The 21,687-nt window shown below is 42.6% G+C and overlaps 1 protein-coding gene across 8 annotated transcripts in view; it reads right to left on the bottom strand.

Moving 5' to 3' along the window:
• LOC110982174 (uncharacterized) overlaps positions 1–18,897 on the bottom strand; it is a 54,155-nt gene extending 35,258 nt beyond the window's left edge. For 2 of the 8 annotated variants that reach the window (XM_087138079.1, XM_087138082.1), the window contains exon 1: positions 13,452–13,637. In XM_087138079.1, coding sequence (XP_086994205.1) covers positions 13,452–13,471 — 20 coding nt within the window. In that variant the 5' untranslated portion in view covers positions 13,472–13,637. Of the gene's footprint in view, positions 1–1,144; positions 1,428–2,774; positions 3,029–13,451; positions 13,654–15,842; positions 17,307–17,389; positions 18,428–18,803 lie in introns of those variants that run through there. The other 6 variants (XM_087138080.1, XM_087138081.1, XM_087138076.1 and 3 more) reach the window with 5 other exon arrangements.
• Between the last annotated feature and the right edge of the window lie 2,790 nt (positions 18,898–21,687).

The following is a 21,687-nucleotide window of genomic DNA, read 5'->3' as shown; positions in this document are numbered from 1 at the left end:
GGACACAAAGCTGGTCTCAAAGCCAACACATGGTGCCATCCAAACCAGGATATCTGGCAGCTTCATGTACGTGCACGACCAAGATATGCCCTCTTCACTCCATGTCTAGTGTTTGCATTCCAAAGGGTACATGAATTTTGGTGACAAATCAAACATTTTTCCCCAAAGTGCGTCTGGAAGAGAGGCCTTTCGAAACTGAACTCTGTCTTGGGGGGATGATGGAATCCTCGCGAGAGATTATCCAAGCACATTATCTGACTCTCCGGCAGGATGAGTAAACATGACAAGTCCTCGACTTGGGACCAACTGACACGCTCATTGTGTTTGAGACTGTATGCTTGCACTTGTACGGAGATACCACATGTAACTTCAGTGGACTGCATGTGCATTTCCAACATGTGGAGTCAATAATGGAACGTGACTCGCAAACTTGATTATCTAGACTCAAATGTTCATGGGGGAACAAAATTAGACAGTCTGCGACAACTTTTAAATCTTAGATAGAGACTGTCAGGTGGACTCTCCGTGTTTGTTTGGATGGGCAAATATTCAACTCAATTAAAGCTCCACAACTAAAACTGGCCTTCTACATATGGCAAAAAAATCTGAGTAACTAAAAGTGTGCCCATACCATCAGCATGAAACTGAACCTGGTTGGTAACTGCTTTTCCATATGATATCAATTGCAATCTCATGTTGAATATGCCTGCAGCTATCAGCAGGTGACGCTATCTGGGGACAGGTAAATGAAACCGTTTTGGTATTTGGTCCAAGGGCATTATGGGTTGACTGTGACAAGACACTTTTCTGCTTAGCATGACTCCGAGCTGGAGGGGAGGGTGGAATTGAGGTGGCATAGCACAGCTCCCTGCTCTGGTCCTTTGGGAGTACAGAAAAAAACTTTCTAAACCAAATTTCAAATATGCCAGTTTTCCCAGGCAAGAGTTTATATACCCCCCAACTATAAACTAGCTGTGGATGTCTACATTACAGCGGACCAAATGATGACTATCAAGGGAGGAAGGGGAAAAAGTGCATAATCACCAGCACATAATGCCAGCGTAGTCCCGACAGTGTGAGTGCGTGTACATGTATGCACTTTTAATGTATGACTGTTGCCACATGTTAACAACAAAATACCTACACCTGACAGAGAATGTGTGCTACTGGGTTGGGCCAAGGTGAGCCACGATGTGGTACGGCATGTGCGTGCAAGGTCACACTGCGTTGAGCTGGAGAATGAAATTGCAAACAGTCGTAAGATTCTGATGACTCAGGCCGGGACTGGAGCGTCAGGCCTTGAAAACCGCTGATGAGAAGAGGTGATGCGTTTTTCACAACAACTGTAACATTAGACAAGAATTCACTTTCAAGGAGTGGCACACCAGGGAGATGGAAGCAAATGTTGCTCATCATGCAGGTGCACCTGCTCACTCAAATCAAGCCCGCGCATAAAACACGGCAGGTGGATTGGTGGCCTGATTTCCCAGGCAGCGCCTCTCTGTACTCGGTGACTTTGTTTTGGCTGTGGCTGGCACTAACACACGTGTCTATGGGCCAGGGCTGAGGCCGCTAAGCACTGATTTCCATTGGAATATGTGTTTCCTAGCCATAGCCTGTACACTTCTGGATGCCACCCAGGTCTGTGGGCAAAGACGCATGTACTCTTGGTGAGACTTAGAATGATAGCAAAGATTTGACATCAAATACACAAGCTGGGCCCGAGACAAAAAACCTAAGAACTCGCTGTGTGGCACTGTAATATTCAATTTTTCAATGGCTCAGAACTCAAATCACTTTCCAGACTGAATTTTGCTGATACACAGCCCCAATGACAGTTCCTAAATTTCTTTGGCAGACAGACAGTGAATAAATTCATAAGATGTAAGGGTACTTAACAAAATTTGTCTACATCAAAAACATCAATGTTGCACTCAAAAAGCCAACACATTAAGATGAGAGGAGCTATGGTACTGTTTTTTGATAACTGTTTGCTATTGACCGTATAACTGTTTGCTATTGACCGTCATGAAGGTGTTCCTGTTTAATCAGCTATGCAACAGTGTAGTGCCACCCATCCATGTCTGAGTATGGCTGTCTGTAAGGTATCAAGAGGCTCTACTGTGCCCCAAGTTAACACCTGCCAAAATGCATTTTGAACCTGCAAAGCAGTCTTCTTGGCACTGAGGTAATACGAAACACTTTGGTAAAAAGCTGCCCTTAAATTCACTGCACTGCACTGTACATACGTGCACAGTGCCATATGTGATGCAGTGTTACAACCATCACCAGAAAAAAAAATGAAACATGATCTCCAGAATAAACAGGCACATGCAGAAGACGTACAAGATGGATAAGATGGATATGACAACCGGTAAGATCACCAACCTGAGATCTCCCGAGATCAAAATATCCCAATGCAAACCGGAAACAGCCACTAACCAGTGACAAGTGCCTTGGTCCCACGCAGGGTGTCACCAAACATGTGCTGCCCATTACAATCACTGACTCACGAGCTTGGGTCCTGGATAGTAATACTCCAACCCCACTGGGCCTGGTCTTGATTACTACCTGGTGGAATTTAATACAATTTTTTTTCTTCAGGAGAGAGGTGGAGCAGAGATGATGGAAGGTTAAGGTAAGGTTGGTGATGAGAGTTATTAAGAAAATTGGGAGTGGATTAAGTAAAGCAATGAGAGAAGAGTGCATGGGTGCAAAGAAGGCAATTGTTATCTCTCAGAAGCTGTGTACCGTTAAAAAAAAGGTTTCTTAACTGAAAGGATGGTGAAGGGTAGATCCAGAGTTTGCTTGGGAGGCGTGGACCGGCCATTTTTGAATTATGCTGAGGACTGTACAAACGTGCATCATGTGCAGTGCATCATGAGCTCCATGTATCAGGCTTTCGGCAGAATGTCAGGCTTGACTGTATTGATCTGCTTGTGCCCCTCCCCTTGAAGCTGCGTTGGCCAAGTCAAAATCCACAGTTCAGTTCAGTCACCCACAGATATCACCGAACATACACAACCTGGCCACAGTTTGTTGAAACTTGCACTATGGCTGCAAACACTGTGTGAACACACAGGCAATGGATGCTACACAGTCAAACCTTTTCAATAAGAGGTCCTTCGGACTTGGCATATTACCTTGTTATAGCAGGAACTTTGAATTATCAGGAATTAATACAAAGAAAAATAAAAGATTGGGACCTAAAAATTTTCCTTGTTACAAGGAGAATCTTGTGTTCCTAGCTCTGTGTATTAACAGTGCTCTTATTAACGAGGTTCAACTGTACATGTACCAGTAACTTGCGCTGAAAAAATGCACATCCATTGGTAATTTCCTTTTCTCCAACCAAAAAGGCTTCTTGAAATACAATCCGGGGAGAGTTTGATTAGAAAGAGATGGTTGTCATAACGATATCATGATAAGCCAAAACTGCAGGTATCAAATGACCTACTTCATTCTTTCTATCACAGCTGACCACATGGTGCAATCTACCCAAAGGAATGGATTGTAGAAATTTAAGGCAGACAGGATCTAAACCAAACCAGAGACAATTTTAGACTAGAAGACCTGTTTCAACAAAAAAGTACAGGCGCAATCCATCCCTCAAAGGGGTCCAACCATCGGAGGTAATGTGTTGTTGGTGTCTCAGAGGCTGTTCTTTATTAATTTAATATTGTTACATTGAATGCACAAAAAGTTTACTCAAGCGTATCCCAGAGGAAGAAGAAATACCCTCTAACGTGACGCCACATGCATAAGGTCTGTCAGGACCAACAAGAAGCAGCAGATAACATGTACATGTATGTATTGAATGGGGGTATTAAATAATGTTGCACAAACTTATTATACCCAACTGATTTGAATTTGGGCCAATTTTTCTGCCATTTAATCAGTCGGGTTCGGTTGTTTTGTGTTTCGCGTTTGCGATTTTTGGTGAGTTAGTTTGGTTAAGCCATCTTGGGAAATAACCAAACACAAACCAATGTACATGGACCTACTCAAAAAAGCAATGGCATTACCAGAAATGTGATTGAAAAGGCTTCTGATGTAATCATTTTTGTAGAAACAATGCGCGACGCGCGTATGCCCAAAATAAGGTGCATTCAAGGTCATTCAGAAACCAACGATATGGCCATACGAGGTCTGCCCAATGACCACAACCATACATGTATATGCTGCCCAGCATGCGTACCTTGCCTTATTGAAAGCAACTCGCATTCCCCTTTTAAGGTACTCTACCTGAGTATTCAGAAACACTTCTTGATTATCTACCTTTTTTTTCCCTTGCACACCTTTCTTCAAATGTGTACAAAAGGCTCCTCAGTAGGAACCCATAATTATTTTCAATTCTTTGGGGAAAGATTATCGGGACAATAAAATCTGTGGTACGAGTTGCTAAATTGCTAGTCACTATGTAAATATTCCCTGTCCAATTATGGCATGGGTGCAAGAGCCTGCATCCACAGCTCGATTTCAGGGGGATAACAGAGGGTCGCACCGCCTCACCCCCTAAACTCCTCAAACCAAATGAAGCGTAATGGTGACGAGAAATAAGTTAATCCTCGCTGCCCTCACTGGGACTCGGGTTCGAAGCCCCCTGACAATACTCAGTGAGATCACACTGCTCGGAGAGGTCAAATTTCTTTTATGCAGGTTTCCCCCTTTGCTGCGCTTGGGGAGGCCAAGTTTAATTGTGGCTCGGCGCTTTTGTATTTATAATAGGAACTGCCAATTAAGAGCGATTAACCTAGAAATCTAAAACAATTTGCCATCAAGACACAGCGGTCAGGCATTGTGCATCACATGTATTTCTGTGCGGTAAATGACATTGCTGAGAGTGACACCTGGTCACAGGTGGCAACAAGTTCCTAACAACCTAACTAACAACATTTCCTAAGTGTGCAAATTCAATGAAGAAGCATAATGGGAGGAGAAGAGCCAGGAAAGGGCACAAATGAATGTGGAAACAGAAATAAATCAAAATACCTGCTGTTTATGTACACGTGCCTTCAGTTCGTGAAAAGTCCAAACCTCTAAAAACAGCTACACGTAGATCACTGACAGAGGGGAAATTGGCACCTTAATACCAATGCATTGGTAAGTTTAATTTCATTAAAATCCTTAATCTGAAATGCAGTTGAACTTGGCGAGCTAAACTGTACAGCAAATGTCAAGCCCAACCTGCTGTTTAATAATAACATGTCAGTTCTTGGCTACAGTTACATGGACAATGCCAAAAAACTTCCCTGCTCTGTTTTTGTAACACGTGATGAATGTATGCCTCCAGGGCACATCCTTGATCTTCCAATCCCACCAGTTTCCCTTCAGGGCCAATTACCCTGCTTCTGCCACCCCCCTCCCTCCCCTCCCCTCCCCACCGAGCAGCAGTCCAAATTAGACCTAGACAGCCAATTGGAAATTGGCTATCATTTAAGCGAGGCCGGCGACGAGAAACGAGTTAATCTCTTTGACGAAAAATTCGATCACGGGCAGAGAGGGGGGCACGGGCAGCTGGTAGGAGCAGCCTGATTGCGGCTGGAGGTGCACGGATGTTGATGAGCACGTACTGGTACGTGTGTATGTTAACAATACACATGCTGACTGTTCATGCACTGAATACTGTGACTCAGAGGCAAGCACATATTGGGGAGGGGGCAGGGATTACAGCTTCGGCAGAGAATCTAACACTAAGTACAAAGCTCATGAATTCTCTCAAGACAAGTGAACACAACTTGCTCATGTGGATAGTGTAGCCTTGTGATTAGGGTCTATAGCACCGCATCAACAGGTCAGTGGTTTGAATCCAACGAGAGTGTATAAGGTACATGTATATTGTGACCATGGGCAAGTCACTTTCTCCCCAACTTGCCTAGACCTCTCCCTTTGTACTCCTAGTACAAAGGGATACATTTCAGGGTCGCGTTTGCAGGCACAGATGTGGGGTCACCCCCCCTTGCTCTGAGACAAATGGAGAACATAAAAATGGGGAAGGTAAGTGGACCAATACCATTGTAAGTAATGTACATGCACATCATGTAGTGTTTCATCATCGTTTCCGCTTGTCTGCAAAAATGAGACATTAAAAAAACATCTGCCGCCCTGACAACCCCCTCCCACAGAAAAAAACCTGGATCCACCCCTGGTTTGATACGTGCCATATGTACCTGATGGTTTTCAGAATTTTTATGGGCCGAACAATCGGGGACAGAAAAAGTGTACAACTTGAAGACCACTGAATACATGCATCATAATGATATATAAAAATTCCTTCTTATTTTGATATACTGTGCTCTATGAAGAGTCCTAAAGTATGGTATTAAAATACAAGTGATTGCTTCCACTAGTCTCTCCGTTAAATGATTTCCAGCCAGAGAACAGTCTTTTTGATATATTGCATTACATGGACATTGTGACTGTGAGCATGTATCAGTAAACCACGCTCAAATGCAAGCATATCTAGCATGTGCAATACAAATTTGTATCTGCTATAGATTCTATGGGATAGTGCGCCCTCCATGAACATGTATATTTAAGTGCTGACAGAGATGCTATAGCCAACACTTGAATGACTTGGTGTGGGTGCACACACATACCACACAATTGGTTTGCACCTATTCGGATAAAAAGTACTTGTGCGTACATGTACCTTCTGCCCTGGACGCGCACGCACCTGCAGGTACAAGTGGTTTCTTGTGAGCTACGCAAAATAACAAGGAATGAACTGGAACCACAAACCCACAAAAGAAATTTGCAAGGACAAAGGAAAATCCACCTGTGATGGTGGCGCCGAATGATGAGATTGAAGACTGACCAAACATTAATGGCATGTGTTGTCACGAAACAAGATTCATCGTGAACTCAATGCCACACTTTTAAGTGTAAGCTTTACCAACAAGCCTACAAGGTTATCGGCAATGCAACAGATCATCGGATACTACAAGCTGATCGCAGCTCTTTTCATTCAGAAGAGAAATTTCTGCAACGGGGAGGTTCTCACTTGGCAGATTATAACATGTTGACCTGCCAAGAATGTGTTTTCAAAAGGATGCGGGGCTTAACCACGCTCACGCGCCGGCATCTGAATTTCACGTTCCCCAAAGTTTAAACTTGTCATCAGAACCACACACTTGCTAATGACCCACAGATCCTACAATTACTCACCTATTTGTCATCCTTTGCAGTTTCTTCACTGTTACCCTACATGCCCCAGGACTTTGTAATCATCTTGTTGCTGGCTCCCTGCGCCCAAATTAGTTTGCACTCGGATTTGTTTCCAAGCGTGAAGGCGTTTGGCTCGCGGGAAGGCCTACGGAGGATCCTCACACCAACCCACGGCCCGACCTGGTGATGGAACCTTTGCAACGGAAGGATACTCGTATGCCGTTTTTAGAGGAAAAACTGCAAGCTGATCTGTTTGGTAAGACACCTGATAACCCATGAGGCATTACTCAGTTTCTGTCTACTTTTTTTTCATTCGAAGCTACTAGAACACATCAAAAATTAATCCACCCCCCAAAGGAGCCATAAAACGGTGTTTTCCGAAAGGCTTCTTTTCTGCAAAATTTGACCACTTCCCATGGACTACAACCACGGAAAAGCCTCTTTCTTGCTAGCAATGACATCCCTTTTAGGTGGCAAGATACCACACATATGGCAGTGCACACTGTTTGCCACACAAGACAATCTCTTTTACACCTTACCCACAGGTTCTGTACACTGATTGGCCGAGAGCAAGTAAATGGTCTCTTTTTTGCTATCTTGCTTTTCACAGATAAGGAATTACTGTACACCTGTAGCAACCAAAGATCTATACCTATAGCAACCAAAGTTCTATACGAATAGCAACTAAAGAACTAAATGTACATGTATATGCATGATCATCGGCATTGTGTGCAAATGCATACTGATGTGATGTGCTGTTGAGTTCGTTAAACGCATTCCAAAGTGCCAGCACTACAGAGCTACTGGTGGGTTCAAGCATTTCCTGAAGCGGTACATGTAGATTGGAAAAGTGCTGCTACATTTTCAGCTAATTTCTTATTCAAAAATTGACGTGCCTTTAATATAGATCAAAATAATCATCCGTCACTTGGGGAGAGTTGCTATAAAACAAATATTGACTGCTTTATCTCAGTGACCCATGGAGAATTTTAGTTTCCCGTTTTTTGTTTTTTTTTTCCGGTTTGACTCCAGAAAACAGAATGCTCCATGGATCTTCTCAAAGGTTAGTTTTACAACACCACTCGAAACAGTCAATAATTATAAGCAACTGGAAGAAAGGTGAACAGGTGCACAAGGGGGGGGTGACTTATGACTAGAGCACACTTTGATAATGAAACATCTCAAAGGTTGGAAAGTTCTGTTCCTTCAGTGCTTCTTTTGGAAATTTGTGAGTCCCACTGGGAATTTAATTGTCATGTTACTTATTATTTCTGAGTGAAGTGTGTCAAGGTATTGACTACTGTCCCCATTCAGAAACATTAGTCTTCCCAGTGGGAAGAGTGGGTGATCGCTAGATCGGAATATGTGTGAGTAGTGTTCTTGTTGGAATGTTTTAAAGCATTGCAATCTTTGGAATGCTGCTTGCAAAAGGATCCACTGGGATGGGTATGACCTTACTCCACTATCTGCTCACGCATCCTCCATCCCTCAATCTATGTGTACATGTACATATGTATTGAAAGGATGAAGGTAAGGTTAACTGACTGGTAATAATGCAAAGATCGCCTTTAATTATTTTCGACTATGGTGTGTTATACAAACTTGACACTGCTTCAATCGTGTACTCCACAGGTATTCACATGTCCCTAATTGGTTAGAAGTGAATGCTTAGTGTCAGTCTCTGAGGAAGAGTACAGATCCCATGAGCCACTGGTTTGTTTCAAACCAAATTGAATATAAAGGCCTCGATTCCGCAGTGATTTCAATCATTTCTGTTTTGTTGTGTTAACTTGTGGACAACACGAAATTAGGAGAGTACATTTTCAGAGTTTCTAGTACGGGACATCCTTTTAAAGAAATTATAATCTGACAACGTTACTCTTCAAAGCATTGTCTGTGACTGCATGGGAACTGTTTTTCAGCACTCACCCACTATCACTGGCTGCCTGACCTGGACTTCATGCTAAATGATACCCGCCTAAAGTCACATCCTTCATTGAATAACATTCTCTTCCTAAGACAAAAAAATTTGAAGGAAATGACATTTTTCTCCACCCTTCAGTTGCCATTCCACCAATAGTCTTTTTAATAACTCAATACCGGAGATAAAGGCACTCTTCATGTGTAAAGGCCCAGGCCCCATCCAAGTTTGTGCCTTCACTCATTACTCAACCAGGCCAGAAATTACCCACTTCCGTGGGGATTTCCCAAGTATTTCGCCGTGAAATCTAAGTGGCTACTATGACTTGGCGACTGGCCAAATGGCACTAACCTCCTGTAGCATTGCACATAAAAGATAAAAGTTTCTCTAAACTGATTTGCAAGTACAGCTGATGGGATTTTTATTCTACTTATTGGGGACTAATCATCGTTACTCTCGACTGCAAAGCTGAGCTGTAAAGGATGCAGCTCTACAAAATGGTTAAGCCCATCGAAGCCACGCACAGGCTCCTCAAGCTGCTGTTTGCTGAACCACATTCGACCACACGGCACAGTAGGACGTCGGAAGTGTTGATTTCTCACCCAGGGAGGAAAACTAGAGAACTGAAAGACCGACTTGGAGTTGGTGCTCTCCTTGCGGCACAGGAGAGCACCAATTAAAAACTCTATTTGCATACATAGACTGGGAATCGAACCTGGGCCACAGTGGTGAGAGGAGAGCACTTAATACACTCAAGCCACTTGTGCCATCCATAATAAGTACAGGATGTGTACCCTTTTCTTTGCATACCAGGTGTTTCCCTTCACCAACATAACCTTTTCATTTCATCTGCTTATTTTTCACTGAACTCAAAGAGCTGCAAAACAGTACTTTTAGTAGAAAAAGATGAAACTTTTTATAAGTATCAAGATACACCGTACCAAGCAAACACGTACATGTATACCCGAGAAGATCAACTACAAATGCTTGTTTTGCAGTAACTCTAGGGGGGCTACTGTTTGATCAATCTCAGGGGATTAAGAATAAAAACTCTATGCTGATAAGTAACAAAGTAGAATTGGATTGTACGCCTCCATTAAAGGGGAGGACGCTTCCAGTGAGTGTGAGTTCATCCTTAGACATCACATGGAATGACTTCCTTTTCCACTGGTTGCCAAGACATAATTAATGCATGATGACTTTTGGATACCCAAATCCCAAACTACATTTAATGCAAAGCCTTAAAAGTAACAACCAAGGTGAAAACTCTATATTATCAGTGAAATTCCCTGTGGTAGGTACATTGTACATGTACCAAACACTTCATATTTCTACATTAAGAAAAGTGATTTTTGCTATTACAGATTACCAATTTAAGAGGCAACCCTAAAGTGGTTTGATTTATTCCGACTGTGGTAAATGGTTTCAAAAATGCACAGCCTCTGAAAACACCTTCTTCCAAAAAGAGAAGAATGCCGGCAACATCGTCAGAAAATAGTAGCTCCTTTTGAGCTTTGCTACATGTAGATGTAATTAAGCTTGTCAGCGATCAATCTTGCGATGATGTAGGGTACAGATGCTCCAAGTGCAACAGGTTGATCCAGCGGTGAGAGACATTTATTCACGCAACATCTGTGCATCACAGTGTCAACCTGACCACGGATGCAGGAACAGGTTCCATGCTTTTCATGTCAGCAGTCACCCCTGCTTCTGACCCAAACAGATGAAAAGACAGCGGGGAGCTGAGAATCATCTTTCCTTCCCCCCCAACTTATCCCTCAGATCCCTCACGTAATGAAATTAGGAAGTGGGCCATTTGTCAAGAACAGGCTTTCAGGACTATGATATGGAAGTCCAAGGTGTGGCCTTTGCACTTGTCCAGAATGAACGAAGTTACATTCAGACGAACTTCCTGGTCACAAAGCGAGAAACTAACTCCTAGCAATATCTTCAAACAACATCCACAAGTATTTTTTTCCATTGAAAGTCCTGCCTCAGTTAAGAGTGTTGATTACATGAATTCTAAATACTTGATTCCCCCCAAATAACCGAAGTTTCTGAACAGTTGACAATTTTCGAAAAAGTATCATGAAATCTGATTTTATACAGAAAACATCCTTTGTCCTCCATTAAAAGGTAGCAACAGTCTTAATCCAAGCCCAAAGATCCCTCAAAATCTACAAGGGCAGATACTGCATACCTTCAGTTGGGTACATTTGCTTACAAAACTGACACCACAAAGTTTTCACCCCTGAGAAAGGTTGGCTAATCTAAAGAGTACTTGGAATTTCTTGTAGGCTCAAGTGTAATACACCTACAACTTTACCTTACTTTTTATACCTATCCCCCCCAAAAAAAAACTGACACTCCTTTCCATGCTAAAACCACCAAAAAATTAACAGGAGCCTTCTTCTAAACTTTTTGGTGTTTGTGACACTCAAAACTGTTGATGGTCTAATGTGCCAACGCAGGTCTTCCAGAGTATTCAATATACATTGTTAGTGGTATTAAATTGGACATTCATGTACATGTACCAGAAACATGTTTTGTTAATGGCCCGTGAATTACACTGCAATGGGATGTACATGTACATGTATCTACATTTGATCTTACATGTATGAACATCAGTAATGGATGTGTTAACAAATAGATTTGTTAGTCTTGTGAAGTGATTCCTGTGTACTCTTCTTCGATGTCTCAAAAATGTTAAAGGTCAGTTTGCTCCAACACTCAATACACATTGTCAAGTAATTCAGCCATAATGGGGGCTTTGAGCAATAATGTCTAAATAGTGCTACTCCGCGCAAACTGAACAAAATCCAAAATTAGACATAAAGACAAATAAAGTGGTGTTGAAGTACTGGCAGAAAAATAAATAACAAGGAAGTTTGGAAGTATAGGAATTGTAATGGCTGCTGAATATCTACCCTGTGTCTGAAAGGTTGCAAAACTCTTCAACACTTTTCCCAAAGAGATGGGGAATGTTAGAGACATCATTTTTTTCGATTTCAATTTTGTTTTCACTATTCTGTTTAAGATGTCGTACTTGACCACGTTGCCATGCTTCCATAAGCAAAACATCATTAATGTCAAAATTACATTAACGATGCCAGGGGACAGACATCTCATCCTGCATGTTTCGTTTTCACTAAGAGATCTATCCACACTTGCCCGCCCCTTGAACAGGAACAACACGTACTGCCGGAAAAACATAAAAGTAGGTCAAGTCAGATTTTCATTTTCGTTTCCCCCTCCCCCCCAAAAAACCCTGTATCTTTGTTACATATACATGTAGCTGCATGCATAAGAACGTGTCACCTTCCCTATGGAAAGACACATTAAGTAAACAGAGGGGCCAGAATGTAGGAAAATGTGGATTTTCGTTCTCAAGAACAGACACGCTTTTTTGGCAATTACACTACAGCAGATTAACCACTGTTTTCATTCTTATTTCTTGGTTCATGTACTGGGATAACACTTGACCTTTCAAGGAATCTTGTGAAGGTTTCCTTGCTGCACAAAGTTGTTGCAAAGTAGTACCTTTTGTAGCAAAGTAGCAGTTTGAAAAGGGAAGCAACTTTTCCTGCAGTTATCTCAATCTGTTTTACCTGAACCTGTTTTTCTTCCAACTCAATGTGTGTCTCTTCGTATAAATGGTGACAAACTGGCCAATGCTTGCAAGACCTGGAGGACTAGCGATGAAAAATTGGGCACTGGTTTCTCGGGGTAGGCAGATTTGACAAAGAGGGAGGCAACCCCAAAGTAGAGATAAAACATCAGCTCCATCAATGGGTTAAATGCCGACTACGAGTATACCCATGGTAACAGGTGTACCAGATTCTACCACGAGTATACTCATAGGAAACGAAAGGCTATTGTATTGTAAATTGAGCAAAGTGGCATCACTAAGAACACAACAAATACGCTGCTGGCAGTGTGGAAGGCATACATCTGTAAAATGCTCACATTCAACTAGACACCAGAAAAGTACCTGTTAAATATGCATGCATGTGTACAACGATTGGCAAATGGGAACGCCCTGTAAAATTATGCGTGGCATTTAACGTGTTAGCCCCCTTCCACCCCCTCCTCCAATCCACTACAGTCACACGTTAATTTGCCCTTGTACTCAACCCTGACATTTTAGAAATTAACAGCAAAATTGTTGACAGGTATTCCACTCACACGCTGAACATGATTAAACCTTGGAAAAGTTCAGTGACAGTCAGAGATGGCCGGTGCATCGCAGCTGTAACTTGATGAGTGCCCCCAAGTCAAAGTGCATTACTCTCACAGGCATAACACCCCAGCTTTCCGAAAATCCATTTTCAATGTCACTGATACACATTGCTGCAGGTCTTACCTGGTATGTTTTGGAGGCATTTGCTTCTTTGTTGCAGTGCTGAGCTGGTCATTTGGAGGGTGACACAAAGAACTAGCAGAGCCTGGCGAAGACAGCTTGTACACCCGATAGCCATCACACTTTCAGGGGCTCATCAAAGGAGGAGCGCAGGAACAGAACTTGAGACACACAAACCTACTGCTTCTGATCTTCAGATACTTGCCTGGTGGGAAAATGGACATTTACAGAAAAAAAATCAGTTGGGTTCAAACAGTGCTACTTCAAAGTGACATTAACAGCTGGTGAAACATCAACGTGAACGAACCATCTACATACATGTACATGTAGCCTACAGCTCTGCACAAGTAACAGCAAGACTAGCGATGGGCTTCTCATGCGACATCAGCCTTCAATCACTTACAAACTACACATACTCTAGATAGCAAAGTGGTCTGGGCATCACATAAAGTGTCCATGCACAGTACTCGCTTACAAGTTCATACAAGTACATTACATGCAGATTTCCCTCTGATACCCTTGTCAAGCCTTCAAATTCTGTTCAAACTAAACCTTCCAGGTGGGCACTGCAAAACACGTCAGGAATTAGCAGATGAATCAATAGGGTGGTACCGCCCAATTGAGTAATCTCGAGTGCTATTAGCAGAAATAGACACATTGGATAACGGATATAACAAATGGGACAACAGACAGAGACTGATTCTGTAAATGGTTACATGTACATACAGGCACATGTAGCCATCACGGACCAAAGGTTTTGGAGTATAGCTTCAACTCTTCCAAAAGTCATGTCCTTTCTTTGTATGGAATTACATTGTTGATTTGTTGTGGATAGGAACCTTATTATACATACTGTATATTTCCAACGTTCAAGCAATAATTTTATGTTCTTCCTATATCCTGCCCATGTAAAGGTCGAACAACTGGTAATATCAAACTTTTACAACCTCTTAAGTTTAGGATGGATTTGGTCAACCCAAAGGATGAGACAATGACAATAACACAAGAGAAGTAAATGTAATTAGCCTGAAAACACACTACTTGGGTGCATAAGTAGTAATTAGGTTTCCTAGGAAGCAATAAATAAATTCCTCATTGTCTGTTAAGTATGGCATATCCTTCAACTGGGATGACTAACACAGTGATGTGAATACACAGGTATGTCTGATGTGACAGGGACACGAAAAAAATTGGGACCCTAATTTATGGAATGATCCAAGTCGAACACATGTGTAATGTAAACCTCCAAACCAATCACTACATGTACATGTATCTTCACAGCATCGGCTCACTGTCTTGAATCGCAGCACAGTCGAGTAAATTCACAGCTACATGTACCAATGCAAAAGAGCTGAATCAACTTTGCAGTGGTCGGATAAAATGCAGATATAGTACGAAATTTTCTCTGAGAACCTGCTCCTAATTTTCAAGTATAAAAGAGGCTACGGTAAGGCAAGCGTGCACGGAATGCATATAAGTTTTCAAGGAATGATTGAAACATTTTGAAGCGCAACCTCCCTATCACCGGACAGTTGATGGAATGTTGTCATGTGGAGATTTTCACAGAATTGCTTAACGGTTGGCAGAAACGTCGAGCTCTCTTTAGCAAAAAATTTGCTAACCTTACTGCTTACTGCTTATAGTCTCCGTGAATACGCGGAGCCTCTCTGAACGCACGAAATCATGTGCTAAGCAGCGTCATATAATTGGGCCCTGGATGCTTTACTAGTGTACATGTGTGTTTTTCAAGAGCTTGAGGGAAAAAGTTTGCAAAGTTGCTCAGGAAGAAAACTCATGGCCTCCTGCTAACTATTACCGGATGGAATGCTTACGTGTAGATGGAATGCTAGCCTACAATTCCTGAATTGTTTAATACGGTACAGGTACAAACGTATTACACTATTATTACGCCAGTGGTCGAGGGTTTGACTCCCGTGCAAGTTTTTAAAAATTCCCACAAGTTCTCAGGACACGATGAGCATACAGAGCTTAAGATGTACATGTACTTAAACTGATGAAGAGCAAACTAGATAAATTCAAATTACTTCATGCTGTATATGGGGAAAGGGACCAACTAGCAATGAATTGGCATTTCAGAAAATACATACATGACACCTCTTCAATTTTACCGTGAGAGAACTCTCCTCTTTTCAACTGTCCAAAATGGTAAGACTTCCCATCTCCTTCCTCGGCAAAATTTTAGAAAACAGTTCCTGAAGACTTCTCAGGCTGTAAACTGATTAGTGATAGCACATGTTGTAGGAAGTTTTAAACCGTGGAGTGTTCAAAAGTAACAAGCAGAGGTGTCCTAAAAGTAGGGACACAAAGGACTGCCACATAAAGCATATATTGCCTGGACAGTTCCTGGTGACAGATTCCATATCAGATGCTCACCTGTTTACATTCAGAACATTCACTCCCGGGCAAAAGACGAGGTCCCTCTTATCAAAGTACACTGAACCCTCCTCATGATGCATGCAATATGTGCTGGTAATGATCCAATCAGCCAGATGTCAGGCAAGTTGAAGTGCACCGCTGGATGCAACAGGGGCACGCGGGCAACACATCACAGGCACAGCTGACCCGTTGTTAACAGGTCTCCTGCCGACACGGAGCTGATCAGAACAGTTCCTGCAGACACCAAAGTAACTTTCCATCTGTGCAGCCCGACCGAGTGCCGGTGCCTCCTCAACTGCAGACGTGTAATAACCGTGTCAGGGCATGACGCATACAAGCCGAGTGCCCAGGTGACCAACGCAAGCGCTGGGCCTGTCAATCACTGCAATCAGTCACATGCCCCAAGAAACTCATGCCCACACTGACAATACATACCTACAAGGGTGCACAACTCACAGGATATACAGTGACACAACACAGCCCTGAGGTGAATCACGCACTCCCTGCCGTGCCAATCACCGAATGTACAAGACCAAACATTCCTGCATCTGAGGTCGTCGTCATGAAACAACGGTAGGGTCTCTTGCCTGGAGCAGCTGGGTTGATCCACTCTTCTGCACCTTCGCTCCTGACGCAGAACATTCACCACTGCAGCTGCTGTACACACGCAAATATTCATGATCTTTCAGACTGCGATGGCTCCGTGCAGATGTCCGGCTGTTGCAGGATGTGACACAGCAAAATGCTCTTGTCTCGAATCATCCTGCCTGATGATATTCTCTTGCTTGGACTGGCGCACAGATGCTTGCTTTTGGTCACCCTGAAGTAAAATACAAGATTGTAACGTTATCCAGCACACAAGTCCAAGTACCCAGTATACACAAGGCAATACAAGTACTTAGGGCCTAGGCCTAAGCCTTTCGAGCCTACACCGTGAACGACTGGCATTAGCACAGAACAACTTGTTTACAGCAATTAGCAGATAGAAGAAATGATGACAAGGTTGTAAGTTCAAGGAGTGCAAAGTAATGTATTGCTTTACAAGATGCTCGTTTCCAGTGGCAGATCCATCATTTATCAAAGGGCAATGTACAATACTTCAGGTGAAACCCTAACACTTCTGCTTCTTCTTCCAAGAGATGCACCAACTTATTTGAAGACTCAGGCACATTGAAATGAGAAGCTGTTACAGTTTTAGAGGTGGGAGGAAAACCCCGATGAATATTTTGGGTAAAACCCAAAGAATCAAGAAGGGATTGAAAACCCAATCCACATGTGGACCGACCCGGGAATCGAACCCTGAGACCGCAGAGGTGGAAGGCGAGGAAAGAACCATACACCAAAGGGATTCCAAGTATGAGAAGACCATATAGGTACAGCATGCTTAAATCTAAATATAATTTCCATGTTCTAAGACAAGTAGGCCCCCCATCACTTTTTTCATATAGCATGCAGAAGGTGCCTCCCCTAAAGGGGCGCATGCTGGAGCTGGACCCTTTGACTTGATTTATATTGTTTGTAAATTGAATAAAAATGACACATACTCTGATTTATTATTGTTACAGAGTTTATACATCTTTGTAGTTATGAACCAATTGCCAGAGGTGGAGCCCGGCACTGACACTGCGGCGTGCATTTACAGGGACGTGGCAAGGCCAGTGGCGTAGCTAGGATTTTACTAGTGGGGACACAAAGAGGGCACCAGCATCTCATAGGGGGCACCAGCTTTCAGTGGTGTGGTTTGGGGGAGGGCAAGTTTATGATAGCCTTGTTCAATGTCCATTTTTTTAGTGGGGGGGCCTGGGTTCACTGGGAATTTGTGGGGGACACTGGGTTTTTATGGGGGCATGCCCCCCCCTCCCCGGCAGAAAAAATGTTGCATCCTGATGCCACTTTTGACAACAAATTTTGAACCCCAACAGGTTTTAAAAAGGGGCTTCTCTCCCTGCCAATCTCTCTCTCTGTCCACACCGATATCTAGGCTGTACACGTATTGCTACAATGATGAACTAGTCAGAAATTCCATGTTGTAGTCGATGATCCTTGCTGAGGCTCGAACCTGGGTCGACAGCTTAGGGAACTAGCACAGACAATTAATAAATGAATGCTCTTATCCACTCGATCACGAGCGCTTGTTGCCCAAATGTGTTCGGTAGATATATTTAAGGCGCCCAATGAATGAAGGCGAGGTCAAGAAGAGGTCACAATGAATAAATCATTATTCATAAGTATTTTACATAATTTATGCTAACACAGGAATAATTAGGCCTAGTCCTGTCCTATCCTAGTCCTGAAATCGTCCGAATATGTTAATTACCACAGCTTTGCACATCTCTCCATGTTTCCACCTTCATCGATCACGTCAGGTGAGGGCCTCCTATTTATCATGGCGGATGGACTTCAATTACACGTAAATGCTAAAATTGCACAAGGTCGGCCAGATTTCTGCCTACGAATCTACATGGATCTGAAATACTTTGTTCACATATTTCTTACAGTGTCCACCTGAAAATAGACCAAATGAGGAACAAGATAAGCACAAAAAACAAAACAAAATCTGCTTCGAAAGTGGCGTCAGGTTGCAACATTTTTGCCCCCCCACCCCGCCCCCCCGTGGCTATGCTACTGGGCCGAGCGCTTTGGCAGTTGACACTAGCTGCCCGGTCACTCACTTCACTTTCACTTTATTTTCTATATGAAATATTTCACAGTAGCGATGCAGTGCTATTATGGAGGCCTATAAAAATGGCCTAGATGGCCTAGCCTCGCCACAGTCACGGTTGCTGGTGGGGCCGTGGGCCGGGATACCGGGAGTCGACGATGAAACCACGTGACGTAGGGCTAGGTGCTAGATCGAAGATCACTTTCTCGACACTGTTTCAGACAAGAACAAAGTGCACAAATCTGTATATGAAGAAACGTATGTGTAGTACACTGTGAAGGAACAAAAACACCTACCCCATTTATTTCCCTGTCACAATCGTCTGAGGCATACATATTCTGGCACCTGTCACGTCTGTGCATGTTGTGTGGAATATGGACCGTTGATGGGCTTGCTGCCAGCAGATCTTAGACTGCACACGTGTCCAAAGCTGGTAACAAGGACTACTTTTATCATAAACTTGAGGAAGCCTTTCACACATAATGGTTTCATAAATATCATCTTCTTACAACTTTCCATTTGATTTGGCAACTTCGAAGCACCGACAGAGGAGTGGGTATGACTGAAAGAGAAAATGCATTACGACGGGGGGCACGTGCGCCCCCCCCCCCGGCGGATGCCTGTGCCCCGCGCGTTCCCCCTCCCCATTTGAAATCTGTGAATAATCTCCATGTAATGCAGCTGTAGCTTAATTTCTTTTGGTCCCCTTGAAAAACTGTTTACATCCCCGGTTGCCCCCAGGAAATTTACCCCTAGTTATATACATGTATGTCGTTACAACTTACAAGAACTACATGCACCAGTATCATATTAAAGGGGATAATCCGATAAATAGACATTTTGTTTTGAGGCCATGCTTATGAACACGTTTGATAGTCACTTGGCACTCTGCTTTAACACTCTCTGAAGGTGAGTGTTCCCGGACTTTTTTGTTTGTTTCTAAATACATTTTGTTTCCTGTTTTGCTGATGAATATATGACCATAAGTACGAGGAGTGAACTTTGAAACCTAAAGTGCTTTATATTTGTAATGATTTTCATGGCGGCTTAAATTGTGACGTACACCCTGTCATAAGGGTGCACCACTACAAATAAATTCCCATAGACTGCAATGATAAATCCCCACACTTTGCAATAATTTTAAAAATACTCACAACTCTCACAGGTGTCCAGGCTGCACAGAAATACGAAGATCGACATGTCCCCTTTCATTTTCCTTTCAATTTTCGGGGGGTTGACCAATGAATTTTTGAGAAATTTTCACCAGAAGCAGACCACCCCTAAAATGAAGAAAATGTCCCTGCCCAGAAAAGTTGCCATTTTGAAAAACCATCCTTCTGCAAAACGGCCAAATAGTGCCATTTTCGGACCCAACTGCACCCAAATTACTCAGAATTTGATGCCCAGAGTCCGGGCCAGGGGTTCAGTGCCATATTTCTCCAATTCCTCAATTTCATGGCTCTCAGGACTCTCTAATATAGAATATTTTGAGTCTATAACTTTTATTAATGAGCTCGGCGGACATAGTTAGGGCCTAATTACCAGGGTGCACCCTAAAGGGTGCAGACCACTAATTCAAGTGAGAATTTCTGACCAGCTCATTAGCATTAAAAGTGCCTCCCCCACAGTATCTTTTGAAAAAAGAGATTGTTTGGCCCCCAAAATGGTGAGATTGTGTAAATCGTCGCCAGGATCAACTCCCTGGGTCTTTGAGCTTTCATATGAGGGCAGAAGGGCTGAAAACTACGGTTGAAAAATGGTCCTAAGTGCCCGAGAAAGTTGAGGGTTGCCACTTAAAAAATGGCTGCAATCAGACTTCGGAAAAATCACTTTTTGGGGGGTGATTTTGTTTTGTGGGAATAATTAAAAATGTAATTGGTTAACCCACAAAAAATTGAAAAGAAATTGAAAGATAAGTGACCAGACAAGAATTTCATTTGTGTTTCAGAAATCTCAGGGATGTTGGCGTGCATGCTATTGGGCCCTGAACGGTGCTGATTTTACACTGTTTTCAATTGGGCTTGAATTAGTGGACTGGACCCATAAGGCCGTGGCAAAGTTCATGTCAGCAAAGCCCTGCAGTACGAGAACCCTATAGTGCCATCAAATATTATGTATTTTCAAAAAGTGAAGAGTAATTTTTGAAGTTCGTTTTTAAAAGATTTAAAAATCAAACTTGGAAGCATATATGAAAATATGTGAAAAATAACTTGGGCAAAATATATCTAGTAACAACACACGATCAAAGATGTATCTGGTAAAATAATTTGTTTCCAAAATATAAACAATGTTTCTGAAAATATATGTATAATTAAATAAACTTTTTTGGAAATATTTAGTTGATGGCACTACAAGGCTTTCGTAGTAATCTACAGACGTTACTTAATGAGACAAGAAATCTGTATTAACTGAAGTCACTCACTGGCGGCCATCTTTATCATGACGAATACAAAGGTGATCGGTGGCTTGCACGCCATCTTATTGTTGCCCAAAACAATTCAGTGAACAAAAGTGAAAAAGCCTTTGTATTACTGCTGTATTGGCACATATATATTCGGCCGCCAGTACTTGAATCATCAGATGACCTATGTGGGCTGGCAACTCAACCCATGAAATTGTTTCAGCTTTGATAATTGTTTTTGCACCTTCGGTTATGCCTCTGTGACATCATTGTTCCGACCGAACAAGAACCGAAGGTGTTGTTGATTCAGCGCCGGTTCAAAATGGCGAAAATAAACAAGAGAATTTTTGTCGCCCCTCAAATGAGTGAACTATGCATTTCAAAATTTGTTGTTACGTGCAGCTAATCAGCAAGATACTTTCTACTGGAAAAGAGAGAGTAGCAATGGTGAGGAACATGCCGAATATTTCAGTGAAAATGATCATCAATAGTGTCGTCTGCTAAGACTGCTTCCTTGCGCTTGCCTCTTTCAGGTGTTGTAACTGTTTCTGGTTCTTCGTTTTTGTGCCACCCTTAACGTGTTCGTGGTTATTGCTTTGACGTCACAAACATGTATTTGGTATAGGAGTCGCCATAACACGCCCATGGGCACTGGTATAGGCCTATGATAATGACGTACGATCGGCAACCAAGTTCGGTCGGCTGGAGGGCGTAGTTCTAAACCACCGACCTACCTGCGACTTGTTCACAGATATTATGTCTGTGATCTTTAGCGTATC

This window comes from Acanthaster planci, linkage group LG06 (genome assembly GCF_054643075.1).
Source record: "Acanthaster planci isolate LZ-2023a linkage group LG06, COTS_SCS, whole genome shotgun sequence".
Lineage (NCBI taxonomy): Eukaryota > Metazoa > Echinodermata > Asteroidea > Valvatida > Acanthasteridae > Acanthaster > Acanthaster planci.
Note: the sequence above shows the minus strand (reverse complement) of the source record. Positions and strands in the feature narration are given on the sequence as shown.